We start from the raw sequence: 21,090 nt of genomic DNA on the forward strand, positions 1-21,090 counted from the left end.
AGCATGATGTCAAACGAGAGAGCAAGTATCATCAACTTCTGTTTGCGTTTTTCACAGCATTGGCATCATCAAACAAATTTAGAAAGAAAACATAAGGATTATTATTGTATGATTTACATTTGGGAATATTTTGAAAATGTACATAGCTTTCAAATTATCAGCATTTTTGTCTTGGATTGATATCTAATCTAAACTTACATATAAAATCAAATTTGCGTGTGTGTGTGTGTGTGTGTGTGTGTGTGTTAAAGACTTTGAAACGGCTGAACCAATTTTCGTGAAAATGTACACAGTTGTACTTTAGGCCTCTGGGAGTGTTTTTAGCTAGGTTTGGCCGGGTCATTATGCTTGTTAATTACAAATTAAGTATTACCTTTCTGTTTCACATTGCAGACTTGAATGGATGGCTGACTTTTTCTGACGATGATAATTTTCTATCATTAGATAGCTTGAAGTTAGTAAAACAGCAGTTTGAAGAAATCCCACATTGTTTACAACAATTACTGAATCCTGACAACTGTTTAAAGATGCAAGATTATATATCAAGGACTTAACCTTCATTGGTAGAGGCAAATTGTTTTGATCAAACAAAAAAATCAGGGGAATAATAGCCATATTTGATGAGCATAATGCAATCTATCTGCTGGTCGGACAAGTTGAGAAAATTGTAATTCCATCGGTGAAACAGCAGTTCTTCTGTGGTCACATCTGTCTTAACTTTTGATGACAGTTTGTTTGTATTCAGATTTAAATACTTCGGAGAGGAGGAAACCAAGGCTAAATTGACACACTGCAAAGAAAGAATACCAAAATACAAAATGAGGAAGTTTGATGTATTGTTTATTACAGTGGCGGGCCATTCATTTTACACTTAGGAGTTTAGCTCTAGTCTGAATTAGGGATCTGTCAATTTTGAACGAACCGGCTCTATGAGCCGGCTATTAGAAGTAACAATTTCTATTTCATTTGTAAGGACTCAGTCGGAGGAGAGGTGATTTGGGCCAACCCCGACCCCCACAGTAGTGCAGCACATAAAGCCTGTCTTTTGTAACAAAATCTAAGTTGAACACGTATAAACAGAGACAAAGAAGAATCATGACAGGCGGATGATAAAAATACAATCAGCCAGGTAAACAATCTGCCCGACCCGAATGTAATTATTTGCAATTTAGGCCCTGGCCGGTCCAAATTTGTGATCTGGTCGGGCTTGTGCTCAGGCTTAAGATCTTACCTCTAGGCTGAAAATGGGAGACAAAATCTTTTCCCACTTGAGAAAGGCTTGCTCGCTTTGGAGTTATCTGAACTTTTGCTTTCAACACAAAAATATATTTCCTTGTGCAGTTTAATTACTGTTGGCGTTATCACCGTGGTTAACAAAAAAACAACAACTTTCCGATTAATAAAAACGTCTATTCTTGTCAAATACGGCCTGCTGCCCCCCAAAATAATTTGTCAATAGAATAAAGACTTGTCACAAAATAACAATAAACTTCGGCAGTTTTATTTATTAGTTTATAGTTAATAAGCGGATATAGTATTCAAGCACATTTACAACTACAGAGGGTTTCTATACTGTGCTCCTTTGAGATAAGATTGAAGTCCTCTGCTTATGCATTGTACTTTAAATCATACTACAATGGGAAAAGGGAAAAAAGTCCTCACAAAAAAGCAAATAGTCAGTCCTCCATTAAAAAGCACCCCGCCAAAAAGTAACGCTTCCAGCTAGTTCAAACTGACTATTACAACATAAATAACACAAATATAGAACATGTGTAAGTGAAAATAAGAGGCCCCAAACGGCATTTAAATCTGCCCAACCCAAATAGTTGCATGCACTGGGAACTTTTAATGGACACAATAATTCAGTGAAATATCAGTCATGATAAAACTGACACTCCGGTGACGCAGTTCTCATTCAAACCTAAATATATGCACACTATGTAATCTAATTATATTTATTTACATGTCACTCTAAGGCTAGTGCTCATTGATACAAAAAATATATAATGAACGGACGACACCAAAAACACAAATAGCTGTGCGCCATGAGAGCCTTTGTTGGGCAGCTTTTCCTTTTTTGGCAGGGTCATTCGCTTCTGAAGTGACATACCCGATTGATTGTAAAATATTGTTATCTTGGCCAAACTTGTTCTAGCACGAGAAAGTGAAATGTCTTTCTAGGAATCAGGGTTCCTCCAGCTTATGGAAAGTTACATTTAAGATGTTTAAGACTTTGTAATGCCTTTTGAAATCAAATTAAAGACTAAGTCGACAACAAACCCAATTGAAAAAACAAACTGACTAAACACAAATACTTATTGCAGCAATACACAGTGCCTCGTGCACATTACCTGGCACAGCTTTTAGCCATGGCAAAAATGTTCGTCGGAAAGCCACTTCTCATTGAATGTCCACTTTCCCATGGTCCAAAGTATACTTCTCTGTCCTAAGTTGCTATGTGTATCGTGGGTAGGACTATGACATTTGTCTGCTCCGAAAGGCTCGACTGAAACCACATCACAGTTTTGATGTTTTTATTATTTGGGTCACGCCATGTTGCCAACAAAGTGAATGGCTGGATGATTAAAAAAAGACAATTGATAAATGTTACTAAATTATTTTTGTTCAAAAAATTATAAATCTTATGTGTTTGAATTTTCAAGACTTTCAAAAAATGGATTTAAGTCCTTCAACATCTGCAAAAAGCTCCTGAAAACATTCTATGAGACAGTTGTGGCAAGCGCCCTCTTCTATGTGGCAGCGTGTTGGGGAGGCAGCGTCAGGAAGAAGGATGCCTCTCGTCTCAATAAACTGGCGAGGAAAGCGAGCTCTGTTGTAGGCACAGAGCTCGACAGCCTGACAACAGTAGCTGAGAGACGGGCACTGAAAAAGCTGCGGTCAATCATGGACAATTCATCACATCCACTACACAGCATTATATCCAGACAGAAGAGCAGCTTCAGCGACAGACTGCTGTCACTGTCTTGTACCACGGACAGACTGAAGAGATCTTTTCTTCCTCATGCCATGAGGCTCTTTAACTCCACCCGGCGGAGTAAAGGCCCCCATTAAACCACACCCCGTACCTTGCTTATTACCGTACTTTTATTGCAGTCTGTATTTTATGTAGCACCATTTAAATATTCTATACAACACGCTACAGTGGGTATTAGCACGTCACATTGGGTATTTGTATATTGTATTCCTTTTGCTTTATTATTGTATTGTTCTCAGCGAAGGGATGCTGCTGGAAATGTGAATTTCCCTGCGGGGATGAATAAAGTATCTATCTATTTTAATTTGAATTAAGGCCTCTTTTTTAAGAATAATGAATTAAATGCCTTTGACGAATTTTCAGGAATCCCTGGGGACCCAGGGAGAGCTGCTGAGTCAGCAAAAGCAAACATGCAGATTCAATGGTGCAACCCATCTGACTGCCTGTAAAATATGGTGTCTTTCTGGAACAACAAGATAAACCAAAAGTCCTGATTTAGTTTATTCTGCATTTTCACCTCTAGATTGACCTACATCACCTTTAGAGTGACCTAAATGATTGCTAGTGAAATATTTTAATTCTGGCAAAATGTCTTGTGGCCTGAAAGAGTAAAAAGTCTTTCTGGGCAAGCTTATGAGTCAGCAAAAACAAAAATGCCGAGTCAGATTATTACCCACAGTGTTTGCATCTTGTGTAACCTACCTGACTGCCTGTAAAAGATGGTATTGATATTCAAAGTCATTCTGGCCAGCGGGAGGCTAATGTATTTCTGCAAAAAAAATGCTTAGTCAACAAAACCATAAGGACTGAGTGAATTTCTGGGGCATTTTTATATCTAGGGCAACCTACCTGCCTGTCTGTAAAAGATGGTGCTTTCAATTCAATGTGGTTCTGCTCTAGGAGAGTGGAGTGTCTTTCTGATAAAAAATGCTGAGTCAATAAAACCAACAGTGCTGAGTCAGCATTTTGGGGCCATTTTCCACATGTAGGGTAACCTATCTGACTGTTTTTAAAAAGGTGGTCATATTCATATTCCTCCCCCCTTTTTCTAGGGTGGACACACACAATAACGAACAGACAGGTACTCAAATCACAAACAAAAACACTATCACCAAGCTTGCAATGCTCGTGGGTGAAATTGAGTGGATATTGCACAGCAAATAAAGCAACGACAAATGTGCAGGATTGGGTAGTAAGAGAGGATGTAATGTAAGTGCTTCTGTTGAACAAAAAATGTGTGTTGAGCACATTCCAGGTGCAACACATTAGAAGAGATGGCACATCAAACAGGGCCACTTTTTTGGCGGGGCCTCTTTCCTGCAGCAGTGGTGGCAGGAAATGCTCGACGGCATCCTGTGATCTGACCAGAATGTGACAGCAAAGAGGATTCCAAATAAAATGGGAGGTTAAGAACATGAAGAAAATGTTCAAGAGCATCCTGCAGAGAAGTGGGGATGGGGGGTGGTCTCAGAAGATACATAATAATGACTGCGCCACGTCCAATAATACAAAGCAGCTATTTTGAAGGTAAACTGGGCTTGTTGCGGTTGGACAGAGAATAAAAGAAATTAACTGAGGAAGAAGACAAACCAGAAAAAAAAGATGTAAGAAATTTAAAAGAACATTTGGACAGGTTTTACATTAAAAAAGTGAACCCAGATGTTGAGAACGTGTGTTTTTGAGCAGAATGCTGTGAAGTACATGAACGCTTAGTTATCACAACTTTTATATATCCGGCAATAAAGTGTGCTCCAAAAGATAAATTCATCAATTATTAGGCGTTTACGACAGACGAAAAGAATTACAATGTTTTCTCATTTCCTCTACTGAAACAACAGTCAAACAAAACATTCCTTCCAAAAAATGTAATATTTTATACCAAAAATCTAAACCAATAATATTTATTTATTGAACTATCATTACACAATTATGATAGTATACCGTAAATGCTTGTGTAGTAACATGCACATATAAACCCTGGGAGCATTTCATATCCGCCACATTTTTCGGGATATAAGGCACACTAGGTTATAAGGCACACTTTCAAAGTTCTGGCAGATTGGGGGTTTTTAGGTGCACCTCAGGAAGATACGGTACTCTCTGTCTCACTCTCAAACTTGAAAACTATCCTTGAATAAAAACTAGTGTTTCTAACAATAGAGATGAGCTCAATGACCAGCCACACTATCAAGAGACCTGACCAGCAAAAAACAATAATAAAGAATCTGTCAAACAATATCTTGGCAGCGATACTTTAGACTCTGCGTTTTACATTACTACAGCTAGCAGTCCGGCCAGAAATCTGACATTTTATTGCAACATGAATATACCGTATGTAGCAGTTTTTTTGCTTGAGCAAATAATTTCCCCCTTGATTACATGTGTGAAACTAAACCTGGACAGCAAGCAGCAAAAAAATTGAAGAGGTTTGGGTGCTGGCAAACCTCTGTGTGTGTGAGTTAGTTGATTTTTTTATGCAGCGGGTAGGCTACGGAGAGAAAAAAAGGGACCACCACGGTAGACCTGCCAGTGTATTGGCTCATATTTCCCTTTGTGGTTCATTGAAATCTACAGTTGAGGGGCACACACACATTGAGGTATTTGAGTCACACACTTGATAGCAAAAGTTTACATACGCCTCTTTCAACCACACTATTATTGCCACCCAGACCATTTTAAAACGCTTCCAACATTAATGTGATCTATAACTTTTACAAGTTAACCGGAAAATGAGAATACAGTAATCCCTCGTTGCCTCGCTGTTTACTTTATGCAGTTGTGATACTTTGCGGATTTTCCTTATGCACAGTGTTCTGCAGCAGATAACATGCAGCGAATGCTATCACGGCTTTGTGTGTGTGGGTTGGGTGCGTGTGGGTTGGACTGTGTGCGTGAATGTGTGTGCGATTGTTCTAGGCTGGTGTATGCTGTCAGTCACGCAGCTGGGTGGGCGCACAAACCATTGTCTCTACCCAAAACAAAAGTACCAAACACGGGGACAGCTATTTTAGCAAATTGTTGCATTGAAAAGGAAGTCTAATATAAAAATAAAGGTTTCTACTTTGTGGGTTTTCGGTATCACGGTACATTTTTGATACACAGCCCCGTGAGAGAGATTACTGTAAATAAAAAGTCTGCAGAGAGTTTTAACAGCATCGGAAGAATCTCCTTCTTCAAAGGTATCAGCGTGAGAAATAATTTCCAAAGGCACATATATGGCCATAACACATGGAAGACAGTCATCATTGAATGAATAAATCACTAATTGATGAAAATACAATAATTATTTTGGGTCAAAGAGCTTGCCAAGAGGGCACCACAACATTGAAGAGGGAGCTGCAGAGATTTCAGGCAATTACTGGTTGTGTACATGTGACAATAATCTCCCCTCTTCCTTATACAGAAGCTTTTCTCAAGTACGGGGAACAATAGAATGCATTGAGTGGATTTTTAATTGCACATCCATTACAGCAGGCGACACTCTGATTGGTGTTGGCAGCATCATGCTTTAAAGGTAGTTATGTTTTATTTCTAGGTTCATTGTTTTTGTTTTTGTTGGCTGGTTGGTAGGTAGGTTTTTTTTTAGTTTAGGTTGGTTAGTTGGTTGGTTAGTAGGGATTCTTCATAGTTTTGGATGGTTGGCACATTCGTTTGTAGGTAGTTTATTTAATTGTAGTTCGGTGGTAGTTTTTCAGTTTTGGTCATCTGGTTAAATAATTGATTGACAAAGGTTTAAGCAAGCTAGAATTCAACATGGTCAGTGCATATTCAATAGACGAATAATTCTGGAAAAATAGGACAAGCAAAAAATGATATATTTTTTTATTTCAACTGACTCTTAGTCTGGTTTTAATATAACTATGTGCAAATTGAATTCAATATTATAGGTATTATGAATATTATCTATTTTTGAAGCTGCTGTAATTCTAAAACAGATTTTACTTAGAGTTAATGCAGCTTGAACTGAACTATAACATTTTACACCCTTACATATTCTAAATCTGGAGACACACCCGAACACATTCAAAATAAAACATTATTCAATGCTGCTTACAGTTTTTATTATACATTCACGTGAATGATTGCATGTAGTTCTAAAATGTAATCATCCATCATGAAATCAACCTGCAATGTTTGCTACAAAATACTAAACAGAAGTGAGCCAAGGGTAATGTGAATGTCCGACACTCTTTCCAATCAGAGACTGGGAGCTGCAAAAAGTTCTGAGAACAGCTTCTGGTTCTTTAAACTTAGTTTGGATCTCCTGGGGTTGTAATATGCCTCTCATTACACAGGCATTAGACAATTACCACTGGATTCTCATTGATTTCCCAGAGCAATGCTTGTGGCTTCACACATGGGAAGTTAAAAGCATCTGCACATTCTTTCTTTTCTCCCCTGCTTCAGTTCAGTAACAGTCCTTTCTTTGATGAGATGTTTCAAGAGTGTAGATAGCAGGTAAATGCTGACCGCATGCATATGTTCAGGCTTCAACAAAAATGTTTCCATGTGATCACATATGATCTGTATTCAAAATCCTTGCTGTGTACATTGTCAATTTGCTCGCTTACTGATATTTCAAGGTAAATTTTGATAAAAAGGAATTAGCGGCGACACACTGCCGACCACCTGGTGCGCGATACGCCATGCGGCTGACCAGACAGCGGCTCCCTGACAGCTTCAAACCAACCACAGGATGCCAGAATATCAACATGTCATGCGCAGCAAGAAAAAGAACAAAAACAGCAAAATACACCAGGCAGGGCTTTGACAACAGACATGGACACACAAGCGCAAAAATAATACAGGCACATACTATTTCCGCTGTGCGTGCACACACACCACACATTGACAGGAGAATGTGTGTATCACATTCTGAAGTTGGGTTTCCTAGTTTGTGATAGGGCATATTCTTAGTGCCTTATATCCTGCTTCAGGATAAAACAGATACGGCCGAACACACAGACGAGGCCGTCCGGGTCACAGTCCAGTGGTCATGCATTCAACCTCTGGATCACACTCTTTTATGAGAGAGGCACAGCTGAGTGGTCAAAACGCTGACATCAGTCAACGTGCAACCTGATATGATAGACAGCAACATGCCAAAACACAAGAGCCCTTTCCGGGAAGGTCGCAGATTAGGTCTGTTACTTGCACGTGCCTGTTAGGTGGCCGTAACTGTAGGATGAAAATGAACAGCGGAGAAGAGGAGACTAATGATTAGAGTCAACAATATGTGATCTTTGAGCCTGAGCCTCTGCAAACCCTAACAGTGATGACCCAGCAGCCTAGTGCAGGGTGACCACTAGGCAGACCGGTGCGTTTAGCAAAGTCGTCCGGGGTGGAACACATTAGGTTTTGAGGAGGAGATTTACGTGATGCTCGTCCCTGAAGTTTTTTGTTTTGTTTCTATTCGTTAGTGTAAAATGAAAATGGCGAAAGTTAGAAAAGGCCTGCTTTAAGTAGAGTCCAAAGGCCAACCACAGAGAAAGATAAAAAATAATTAGAGTCTATACAAGGGAGTCTAAGAAATGCATGTTCTTGCATGCGCATCTCAAAAGAGCTGACAGAGGTTGCAATAATGACACAAGCTAGGAGATTGCAGCAGCAAATAACTAAGTCCCAAATTCCGTACGGTTTCTTTCAGCAAACTAAAAAAAATGCATATAACTTAATTTTTAAACCATAGGGTTCACTTAAATGTTTTAAAGACGCAGTGCTGAACTTGAAAAATGTTATCCTTGTGTCATTATTGCAGCCTCTGTCGGACATGTTAATGATACAGGTGCAAGTAAGTTCATATTGACAGATTCGAGCCGGATTGAAAAAAGTAAATCTATAAATACAACTAAAATAAAAAATTTGGACAGGATGCGAGACCAAAATAGGAATTCGTATTGTAATATATGCCGCAAGGAAACTGGATCGCCAAACCAAACGTTAATGCATCAGATAAATTAACTAAAGACTACCTCAAGAACATTTGATCAGTGTGGATATGTTCAAGCAACTAGCAGGATTGATTAGTAAATTAAATGGCCAGTTCGGATTAAGCACAGATATTTAATGAATATCTCTCCACAAAAAAATAAGGTCTTTGCCATACTAGTGATGAAACCACTTCTTTTTTTTTTTTTTATTATATTCACTCTATGCCGCTGGTGCATGCACCAACAGTAATAATGCATGTGTTAGACAATGTAAAAACACACAGAAGTTAGAATATACTCTTGTTTGTATGTTTAATTATTTGAACATGTTTAAATCATTTGTTTAACTGAATTACCATTCAGACAAACATATACGATAATATATTGTCTTTTGCGCGCACACTTATTCCGACTTCACTTTTGTTTACTTGTGCCTTAATGAATCATTGTCTTCAGAATCGAATTGTGCAAAACAACGCCATTATACTTACTCAAAGATAACTGTGTGAATGCTAAAGCCTCTAACATATTTTACACACTTTATTTTCTGTACCTACGGCAAGAATTCTGCAGTTGGATCTCAAATTACAGTATCAATTTTAAGTCCATACTTCTGTGAGCAGCATATAGGCATAAGTTAACGCACAAGATACACAAAAGTGAAGCATACTTTTCGAGCAGGACTACAGCACATAATTGTTTGTGGGGTGTAACATGAGCATAATTGTCTTTTCAAATGTCAAAAACTAAATGGGGAACCAACATATTTTAGTGTAATGATGTTACCCATTCTTTTGTGAGTATTATACTTGTTTATGTTTAATATGTGTTTGTAATTCCCAAAAACCCAGTTTTTTAACCAACGTCTTGCTGTCAGAAATAAATACTGTTTTATCCTAATAAATAGCGTATGACTAGTTATTTAATTGACCATTTTGTATTATTCTTCAAAAATCAATTTACAAGTAAACAACAATGTTTCCTTTTAGCTGTCAACAACAGTGAATGAGTTAACACACATATCATTTTTCCATAAACATGTAGATGACTTTCCACCAAGTATCAACAGACTGTTAGTAGGCAGGTCAGTCATGTGGGTTAACATTCAAGGCTTTTTGATGATGAAAGCACGCATTAGGTATTACAAAAAAAGTAGCACAGCATGATGTGGTTTTGCAAAAAAAAGAAAAAAAAACACAAATATAGGGGTCTATTTTGTTATTTTGTCCAACCTTGACAAAGGGCTGCTTCTGTTATTCCAGGTTTTAGATGTTTTAAAACTGTTTCAGTCAAATTATTATCCAAAGAAATCGTCTGCCGACCTCCCAATGCGATAACGGAAAAGATCAGCATGTCATCAGGATGACAAGAATAAATCTTCTTTGATCAGTCAAAAATTCCATAAATACGTACTCTTCAAAAGGTAATTAAGAAGCCACATGCTTGGGAAAAACATTTTACCGATGTCCAAGACCAACAGCTTCAGCAAAAGAATGAAAACACATCTACTAGTTTTATGTGGTTTGTTTGATTGTTCCTTTGGTGCAATACAAAAGCCCAACATTCTCTTTTTCTTCACAGAGTCCATCAAAACCATTCAACTGACATTGCCATAGAATGTAAAATGTCATGGCATACTTGTCTTTGAAACTTTCCCCCGAATGTCTCAAGTCCAAAAGAGGAATGTCATTGTTACAGTGCAACAGACCCATTAAAGCTAAAGAGACCAAGAATAACATCAGATGCACCACAGATATTCCAGGAATGAACCACAAGCTGTACACAGAAGTCGGCAAACACCACAACACAAGAGCTTGAATGCAGCCTGCTGCCTGCATACAGACTTTGGGCTAAACACAACCAAGAGCTGAACTACTTCAGGAGGACAGTGATGTGAAATTAGACAAACATCAAAAGATGATTAAGCCACAGTATGAGACATAGGTCTGAGTTTACATGACGGCCACAATTAAAAGGTCTTATTACACTGGGCAAATCTCTTTTAAGGCCTCAAGTTAAACAGAAAGATAGATGACTTGGAGTCTGTCTAGACAGTGCGGAGTACACCCTTAAAAAGAATGATAGCCTCATTTGAGTGGTTGTCTTTACTATATAATGTGGAAAGGTACTGTAGTTCAGAGATCAAAGTTCAAAACCACTAACATTTTTTTGGTTTCCTCTGTTCTTCCCTTAGAGAATTAGCTCCACAAACAAGTTACCTGGACGCCTCACAGTAAATGTCATTGCTACATCTATTGAGATTAGCTTACACACTATATAATGTGTCTGCTGTAGGATCTGCAAAATTTGAAAATCCATCAATCAAAACCAGTTGCTGGAGAAAAGTGTACCATATACTAATCAGTCAAAGGGGAAAAAAATACAAAAAGCAAGATCAAAGTATTCAACATAATGATAATGGTTAATATAAATAATGATTGGTTGATTGTTCTATCCTCCCAATTCACTTTATTCTCTTCCATTGGTGCCTTTGTTTCATCATGTCACTATGTCATGTTGCCTTTAGCAAGCACCAGAGTAAACCTAGCTTAAAATGGTTCATTAGAATACTCAAACGGCATCCCATACAACCAAAGTTTAATGATGAAATATAACTACGCTATGCATCAACCACTTAGCAGTCATTGCTTCAAACAAACTTGCAAAGGACGCTAAGAACTTGATTATAATTTATGATAATGTTTTCCTTTGGGATGTGCATATATTAATGTTTTTTGATATGTTTTTGTGTGTGTTCACCCGAGAAGGGGGTGGGGGATATTCAGACATCACCCTAGATGTGAAAAATGCCCCCAAAAAACCTGACTCAGCATTTTCCCAGAAATACAGTACTCTCTCCCAGGACAGAACAACATTGAATATTAACGCAATCAAAAAAGCTGACTTGCCATTTTTGCTTTTGTCGACTCAGCAGCTTTTCCCAGGAAGATATTCCCCTCCTTCCAGGCCAGAACAACATTTAAGTTCAACACAATGCCTCGCAGACAGTCAGAAGGGTTGACCCTTAGATTTTTTTTCTAGAAAGACATTCCACTCTCCCAGGCAGAACAACATTTAATATCAATTCCATTTTTACAGCAGTAAAGTAGGTTACCTTAGATTTAAAAACTGCTCCAAAAAAACTGGGACTGCATTTTTGTTTTTGTTGACTCAGCAGTTTTGCCATAAGGACATTCTAGGCAATTGAAGCATAACCAAAATAATGACATTCCAATAAAAACTAAAATAAAGCACAAGGGCTGAGAATTGTGACATACTGTACACTGTGTTAAAAGAACTCCTGGATCAAACCACTTCGTATTATTACAAATGTAACTTCCAATGTCCTGATTACTAATTAGACTGGCAAGACAGAAGCCTTATCATACAAAGAAAATACATTCTGTTTAAATATTTATTTAAACTACGTTTTACAGGGACAAGTTCAATTCAGAAACCTGTAAAAATAATTTACTCTATCTAATTTTAAATACGAAAAATCAACTCCCATTTTAATACGGGTTTAGACATGTATGGGTAAAACCCTACACAGGAAATATACGGATGACACAAAATCACAGGTAGATTTTGTTAGAAGTCACTGGTAAGAACATTAAGAGTGAAAACATATGCAAATTTGGACACATGGAATATGTGCCTCGCTGGTCAAGGTCACAGTCATCCAGGCCTCTGCAACTTAGAACACAGTAACAAAGAAACTAAGGACTTTGAGGCTCAGGTTCAATACATCATAGACAATTCACCAATTCAATATACAGTATTGTCATGCTGCAAGGTGACTGCAACACCCACATTAGTGTAAACGCTCATTGAGACAGAAAACATATGAAACAATCTATCACAGAAACCAATGATGCAATACAAAGACTCCTTTAACTTGACATCTACAACAGGGGGCGTCAGTGGCTCAGGAGGTAGAGCGCTCGTCTTGGGATCGCAGTTCGAATCCCGGCTCCTCCGTGTTACATGTCGAAGTGTCCTTGGGCAAGACACTGAACCCCTAATGCCCCCAATAAGCAGGTGAGCGCCTTACATGGCTGCACAGCCGCTATTGGGAAATGTGAAGCACACTGTAAAGCGCTTTGGGAAGTCCTGACGTGAAAAGCGCTATATAAATGCAGATCATTTCATTTCATTTCATACGAGTAATAACAACGAACTTTAAAAAATACTGACAACAATATACTTTGGTTAAGGAAATTTCAATTTAAATGGGAGAACTTAGCAAGGAGAAAGGTGCAGACCTCATATGGAAAAGTAAAGGACCAACGGGAAGACTGAAATAAGGTCTATAGATGTAGCACATCATTTTTGGCTTCTGTCTTTCCGACTTCTGACCAAGCAGCGGTGGAGGCGGCTTTCCCCTGTTACCATGGAAACTCCGAAATGTGCACGGTTCAAAACAAAATAACAAAACACATATTTTGAGGCACTGCGGGATGCTCCCATGGACTCTCTCAGACAGACTATGAGGTAACGGGTATGTGACGGAATATCAAGCTGTGTCACTGAGGAGTAGACGGGAAGTATGCACGAAGGCGAAGACACAAATGCATACTCAAGTATTCAGTCTTCATACATTTTTGCTTTTACCTGGAGAAATAATATGTTTTACATTACACTGTACAATAAAATACATTTCTATTCACTCTTATACGACAGGGAAAAATGTTAAATTATAAAAATTAAAAAAATATGAATTATGAAAACCAGGTTCTCAAAATGTTTCTATTGATGAAACCCTTGTGAATGTTTTTGTCACCCAAATACCACCAGCACGTTTATTTACAAATGACACAAAAAATATATTAAGATAAAAACTAAAATCACTCGGGTAAAAAAGAAAGCCATATTGAGTCAGAAATGGACAAGTCCAGTACTTAGGGTCAATTGTGTATAAAGTGGAACCTCGGTTTTCGAACACCTCTCAGTTCGAACAAATCGGAGTCCGACCAAAAATTTTGAGAAATTCTTGCTTCGCTATTCGGTCAAAAAATCGGAGTTGGAACGCCGGTAATGCGTGAGTGCGTCCGCTAGGGTGCGATGCTGAGCGGCGTACGGGTGTAGATCGCTCTTTTCGTGACCAACTGTTATCGCGTGCGGACGTGCTTCGTTTTGCTTTCGCTTTTAAGTATATGTAAGTATAGGTGTACGAAGTGTTTTAGCCCCTAATTGTGCCTCCGAAGAAAGTCAGTGCAAGCAGCAAAGTTGCTACAGGTGAAAAAAAGAAAAGTAGTGCGTACAACTATTGCATTTAAGAAAGAAATAATAGCAAAATATAAAGAAGGTGTGCGAGTGTCTGATCTTGCTAGGGAATACCCCACCGTCCACCTGCGCCTTCTGCTGACCACCAAAAAGGTAAGAAATCATTCATAATTCTTTTCTTTATCCTTTTTATTTTTATTTTTACACGTTCGTGTTAGCGTAATCTTTCGTACGGAAGATTACGATAACACGAACGTACGATTAGCCTGGGTTAGCTTTGTTTACGTTAAACAGTCAAGTTAAACATTCAGGGTGTTGTAACGGAGCCCAACATTCAGGGTGTTGGAACGAAGCCCCCTTTCCAATGAACCGCTCACCAGTTGCTGTGGAGACCCGGGTGCTAAATGACTTGTAAACCACCTGATATTTTTATTTTTACACGTTCATGTTAGCGTAATCTTTTGTACGGAATATTACGATAACGGGAACGTAAGATTAGCCTGGGTTAGCTTCAGTTTACATTAAACATTCAAGGTAAACAATCAGGGTGTTGGAACGGATTCAAACGATTAACATTATTTTTATGGGAACAAATCGGTTTTCGAACAGGGTTCTGGAACGGATTGTGGTCGAGAACCGAGGTTCCACTGTATCGGTTTTGGTGTGTTTTGTAGAGAAAAAATAAAATGTGTTTGGTTGTTTCATTTAAAACCTTCTTATTAAGTTTGTTATAAACAATCCATATAATTTGGGGTTTTTAAAAAAGGACTAGACTTTTTGGATTTTTTTCAAACCAATTTCACAGGGGTTATATGAGAAACCAACCAATGATGCATCCATGCCAAGATTTGCATCCCCTAGCTACTATAACCACTTTTACCTTGTTTTAGCTCACTTTTATATCACTTTTCGGGAATGTAATGGCGAACATATGACCAAAACCACTTCGTCTTGCATTTGTTGGGAATGTAATACAACTTAAACCATTCTGTCTTTGTATTTGTTGTAAATGTAATCGAACGGTAATGCACACCGTATATAACTCACTTTTGAGAACTGTTATGCACTCTACCTGGAGCTTATTATGCTGAAATAAGCTTTATGGTAGAGTGCATAACAGTTTTAATACGAGCGATTTGAGTAGAAAAAGGTAAAATAAACATGTTACCTGCTCAAAAGTGATTTATATACGGTGTGCATTACCGTTCGATTCCATTCACAACAAATACAAAGACAGAATGGTTTAAATTGTATTACATTCCCAACAAATGCAAGACGAAGTGGTTATGGTTATATTTTCGCCCATACATTCCCGAAAAGTGATATAAAAGTGAGATAAAACGAGGTAAAAGTGGTTATAGTAGCCAGGGTATGCAAATCTCGGCAGGGATCCATTTTTCGGCATAACACCGGCCTGTCGGAAGCGCAGCAGAATGCGCGTTCACGCGAGAGGGGGAGGATTTTGTATGGGAGTCTCATTTGGGCACAACACCGGCGCCCGGCGTCTCCCGCTCGGGCCGCGATGACTCTACATGGCGCTACACGGCCCTCGATGGCTCCGGCCGACAGATGGGCGGCCGAGGGGGAAAGGGGTAGCTGGGGGGACCTGTGGGGTTAGGGGGGCGGGAAACGAGATTGGCGCGCCGTGCTAAGGTCGTCGGCCGAGGGGGATTCCCGCAAAAAGTGAAAATCTGCAAAGTAGAGACGCCCCTTCAAAAAAAAAAAAAAAAAAAAATTAACCATTACAGACCGCGAATCTCTGAAGCCGCGAGCGTCGAACCGCGAAGTAGCGAGGTCCCACTGTACTATTGTGTAATGACAATAAAGACCATTAGTTCAACTGCAATTATGTGTTTTCCATTATTTGTAGATATATAGTTGTTATTTTGTTACAATCATATATATTATATGTTATTGATATCTCATTAATAAATTAATGTTTCTAATTCACAGGCTTTTAAATATCATAAGACTCTTTTGGAAGGCATCCCCCTACAAAAATCAAGGGACTATTGTATCGGCACTCTCACTAAGCTTTAGTGAACATTTTGCGATCGTAAGAGCAAAACCAAACAGTTGATATCATGCAGTTTTCATCTTAAGCAATCACATATCTTTTTTGGTTTGCCATCCTTACAGATTCAAAGAGTAATAGTCATAGAACTTGTAAAGAAGAAAAAAAAAACGCTTCAGTTGTATTGTGGCGGATGATATGAAAAAAAAAAAGAGAAAAAGGAGCAGTGAGGAGTAAAAGACCTGAGTGTTTTCGGAGAGGGTCCAAAACCACAAGAAAGTCAGGGTTGAACGCGTCCTGGACGTTCCTCGGACAAACACTCATGCTCACAATTTCAAGACAGGAAAATGATTTCAGCTGTGTAAATTGACAGCGGCCTTGTAAGCTCGAGACGGAAAGGGAAGAAAAAGGGGAAGCCTTGAGGCATGTGTAATAATTCCTGCTGAGCAGAGAAGCCGCTGGGGACCTCCTCTTTTACGGAACGCAAATTCAACATTGCATGATCAAATGAAACTGTAAACTGCTACCAAATGAACCGTGCAATGAATACCGATTTAGGCCGGCAGCCTTACAGGCACGCGTTTATTTAGCCTTCGTTGGAACAGATTAAGTGCAAAGAACACGATCAAGATGAAATGCAAGCTGAAGATAGTGCTAGCGGAGCCTCGTCTCGATCCGCTCTGTCGGAATGTTTACGCCAGGTTCTTTCCGGAACTTTCGCCGGCCTCTCGTCTCCCGGGGTGGCATTCGAATCAAACCCTGTCTTGGACATTCTAACCAATTTCATGTGCAGAGACAATAAAACCCAAGCTGTAGCTGGGATTAGTCATTCAGTTATGTCAACGGATGTAATTAGAGGTGCGCTTTATACAGAGTTACAGCAAATGGCTACTGGCATCTCGTGTGCCTTTTGCAGCCACATGTGGTTATAGTTTGTAAACACGCACATGTTTACATGATCACAGCCCGTTGACTATGACTGACTTTATATGACTTGGGGGATCAAATGCAGCATTGTTTAGTACAGATAAGCGCATGCGTTGTTGGTGATGAAACGTCAACAGCTGGCTTCAGGTCATGTTCAGATGTGCCCCAAAAGGTTTGTACACAAGTATTATGAAAGCCAATTTGCCAATTCCCCCAGTACCCGGGCGCATCTTGGTCTCTTCACCTGTCCTCTTGGGTAAGATGCATAGGGGGCAATGATGCTTCACATGAACACGGCATACAAACTAATACCAGCTGCTGTTATTCACGAAAGAAAGAAAAATGCAATGGCAAAGGAGCCACGAGAGAGAAAGTCCATAGTGGTATGCTAAATGCAGGGGTGCTAATGATCGGCTAAAAGAATAGGATGCCCCTGTACTTTAGACGAGGTGATAGAACAAATTTGAAATACTTTTCAGCGAAGTACCAGTAAATCAACGAGGAGAGACAGTGCTTTACAACAACCTCGGGGTTAGACAGTTTCTGAACACAACACTGGCAGACGGATACATTGGATGTTCAGGGCAGAATGATTACATAAGCTGGACACCCATATATCCAGATGTCACTCTTTTAGATTTCTTTTCGTGAGGATTTGTGAGAGGATTGGTCATTTTGACCCATAATCCAAGAGACATAGATGTGCTAAAGGCACAAATAACAGAAGCTGTGGCAACCATTGAGAATGCAATGATAGGACACCTTCGGCAAGAATTTGACTATTGGCCTGATGTGTGTCGTGTGACCAATGGTGCTGAAGTTGAACATCTTTGAACATTCTTTGTAAAAATTGAGGATACAAGCTTTCTGATTACCAGATTTGTTTTGATAACCTCAATGGCGATATTCAGTGTCAAAATATACAGACAGACATTTGAAACGCTCTGTATACCATAAGTATATAAAGAGCACAAAGATTATGCATGAATCTTACTAAGGTCTCAATTTCATGCAATTTATAGTCCAGTGTGCCTTATGTAGGAAAAATATGTGACAAAAGACTGTTTTGGGAGGGGTGCGCCTTATAATCCAATGCTCCTTACAGTGAGGAGAATACAGATGTTTGACGGAATTTTGAGGCTCCTAAGAGAAAAAGGAAGACTATAATGAGGCTGGTTTGAATAGGCGCATGACGTGGTGAAAAGAAAACTTGCCATCTACTCTTACTGCATACACAAGAGGTTGGCAAAACAATGAATAGATAAATAAACACAACTCATTCACAGCACATCTAAATCCTAGGAGCAGAATTTATCAAGCTATAATAAGGGTTGTTGGTTAGTTGGATCCCTTAACTACTATGGTAGTAGGGGCACCATTTTATGTGGTATGTTTTGGGCAAGAACAGCCTGCTGGCACCCATCCCCCTCCAAGCCAAAATGGGGTAAGCAACTTTTTTTCCACTATATTGCTTTTATGTTGACTAAACCATCAATCATCATCTGACAAGATAACAACATGGTCAGGGCATGTATGTGTAAGTAAAGCCTATGCTGAACAAACATTCACAATAACAAGACATATAATACATTGCCACATGTGAAATTGCATTGAGCAAAAAAGGGGACTTGAAAAGAAGGCAGTAAAAACAGTAGCTATGGTAACTGATTAATACCATGCATGCTCCTCTCAATATCTGTTTCAGGTTGCTGGGCACCCCCCTAGCTGAGCAGTGATCATCCTTGCCTGCCAGCTTGCATTTTCCCTTTTTAAGACATACCCGCTGGTGTTTTTATCCACCCTTTCTCCCCCGCCACATTACGTCGTGTGTCAGCACAAATCTTACTTGCAGCTGCACAAAGCATTAGGCATCACTTTTATCCCCCCACTCCCACCAGTACATATGTTTGCCAGCAACATATCTGCCCATTCAAACAAATGCATTTTTCACGGACACAATGTGGGGCTGTGGTTTTCAGGCAGCTGTGACAAAATCCAGATACTCAACGCTGCCTATAGCAGGGAAATATGTTTTGTGCAGAGATATTCCCTTTAGAAGTTCTGATTTTCCCGGCCAAGCAGCTTTCAACCATATGAACCTTTTGTTCGTGGTGGCAGAAACTACAGACATTGAAGATGTCATTCATTGCGCTTTGTCGCTGCTGATGCAGCTTAAATGTTATTTTGAGCAGCCACTCTATGTATTGTGAAAAATAAAATTGAAGGGAAATAAGTGAATGAGTTAAGGTACAAAACCCTGAAAATATTTACTGAATGACCGCCCTTATTCTGCGAGTGCTTTCCACACATAAATATTCTTGCGGTCTGTACAACTTAATTGGTCCCGCAAGAGTCTCATAAACTTGTATTGATACAAGTATAATATTTGTAATCATATATAGATGTAGTTAAGCAAAACAACTTATAGATCATCATATAACGTATCATGGTGTGTATTGGTGCTAGGTAACTCTGTCAAAACATGCAAACACTAAATTCGGTTATTGCAGTGTTTGTCCCGTCCGCCTGCACTGTGATTAGACATCTGGATAAAATGTGACACTGACTGGCATCACACTTTACCCAAGTTGAGCATGTTTCAACTCGGCGAGCAAAAAATAGGGTTTAAAATCTGCCCTGTTGCACTGCCGGCGTATCAACAGCGCATAAAAATGAGGCGCTGTCATTGCAAGCAATTAGAGAAATCTGCTTCGAGAAGAAAACACTTTGGAGGACATGGGCCTTAACTCTCAATAACCTCCCGAAAACCATCGAAGAAGAATCAACATTCTGTCAGATCGGGACAAGTATTTCATACTGTAATCTACCAAATCACCAATATGAGTAATTTAACCAAATCTTAAATTCATATCGATAATTTGGTCTGTTTGCTCGCTGATGATACCTTGAAATAGTACTGCATCAACATCAGAACAACACTAGTTATTTTTAGTCTAATTAGATGACGAGCAGATTTCTTTTGCAGTCAAGTCGTGTCTTGTTAACCATGCTTTGACTTGTCATTGCCTTTCATAACTAAGGTATTTATGATTCAATAGTTTACATAATCGATCTAGCTTTTTGATTTTGCTCTAAAAACGCACTATATCAATGCATTTAAATTTAAAATGTACAACATTTTCTTCTGGGGATCGCCAGGCTGTACCCGCCAAAGACACTACACAGGGAGTGGTGCTCTGACAAACCGAAAGGTTAAGGGATCCCTGAACCATGAAGAGGCACTGTCACAAGGTATACACTCACTTGTTTCTATATTCATCGTATTCATTTCTTGAATCAAAGTATTTCATTACATAAACAAAATTGCCTGCAAAAATCAACAGTTGGTCCTCAATCTTAGTGCTTACAAAAGGAGATATAAAATGGAACTTTGAATTTATTCTGCCTGTTTCAAATCTATCGGATTAAATTGTCCAATCTTATGTAAACTCATACTTAAACTCACATACACGTCTGGAGAAAAAGAAATTAGCAATACTCCCCAAAATGTAAGCAATGTAAGTTCTCTCATTTTTGGACTGACACAAAGTGGAACTGTCTACTGTGGTTTTGTCTACTGTGGTCTGAACAAGTCCACATTTAAAATTGCAGACACAGCAAAGAGACTATTCATATTGTTATCAGAATTGAGATTAAGCTTTGACATGTGTGAGACTATGCAGGGTGACACATGTAGGTTTTGTAGAAGATTGAAAACGTGTGAGTACTACACTAGCATGCCAGCAGTCCAGAAATATCTGCGACTGAAAATGTGTAGGAAACCTAGACCTTTTGAGAAGATAAATCAAGGGAACATCTTACTGGTAGAGGTCTTTACGTAGCACAGTCCGGGTAAGAGGATTATCAGCCTGTGGAGCCATGCTCAGGGAACCCAACTTCAATACCAAAGTGTCCTCTTTGTTTACAAGGAGCTCTGCTGAAATATAAAAAAAGAAGTCAATGGTTTGTCCAAAATGTGTATGTCTAGAAGTAGCCTT

General features: G+C 39.0%; 1 protein-coding gene across 6 annotated transcripts in view; it reads right to left on the bottom strand.

Annotated features, from left to right (window-relative positions):
* The window catches only part of vps13b (vacuolar protein sorting 13 homolog B), a 457,366-nt gene that overhangs the window by 225,613 nt on the left and 210,663 nt on the right, over positions 1 to 21,090 (bottom strand). For 5 of the 6 annotated variants that reach the window (XM_088326329.1, XM_088326331.1, XM_088326334.1 and 2 more), the window contains one exon: positions 20,915 to 21,029. In XM_088326329.1, the coding sequence (XP_088182455.1) occupies positions 20,915 to 21,029 (115 nt within the window). The remainder of the gene's footprint in view (positions 1 to 20,914; positions 21,030 to 21,090) is intronic. The other variant, XM_088326330.1, reaches the window with a different exon arrangement.

Source organism: Urocampus carinirostris, chromosome 2 (genome assembly GCF_059441175.1).
Source record: "Urocampus carinirostris isolate Australia breed hairy pipefish chromosome 2, RoL_Ucar_1.0, whole genome shotgun sequence".
NCBI classification, from domain to species: domain Eukaryota; kingdom Metazoa; phylum Chordata; class Actinopteri; order Syngnathiformes; family Syngnathidae; genus Urocampus; species Urocampus carinirostris.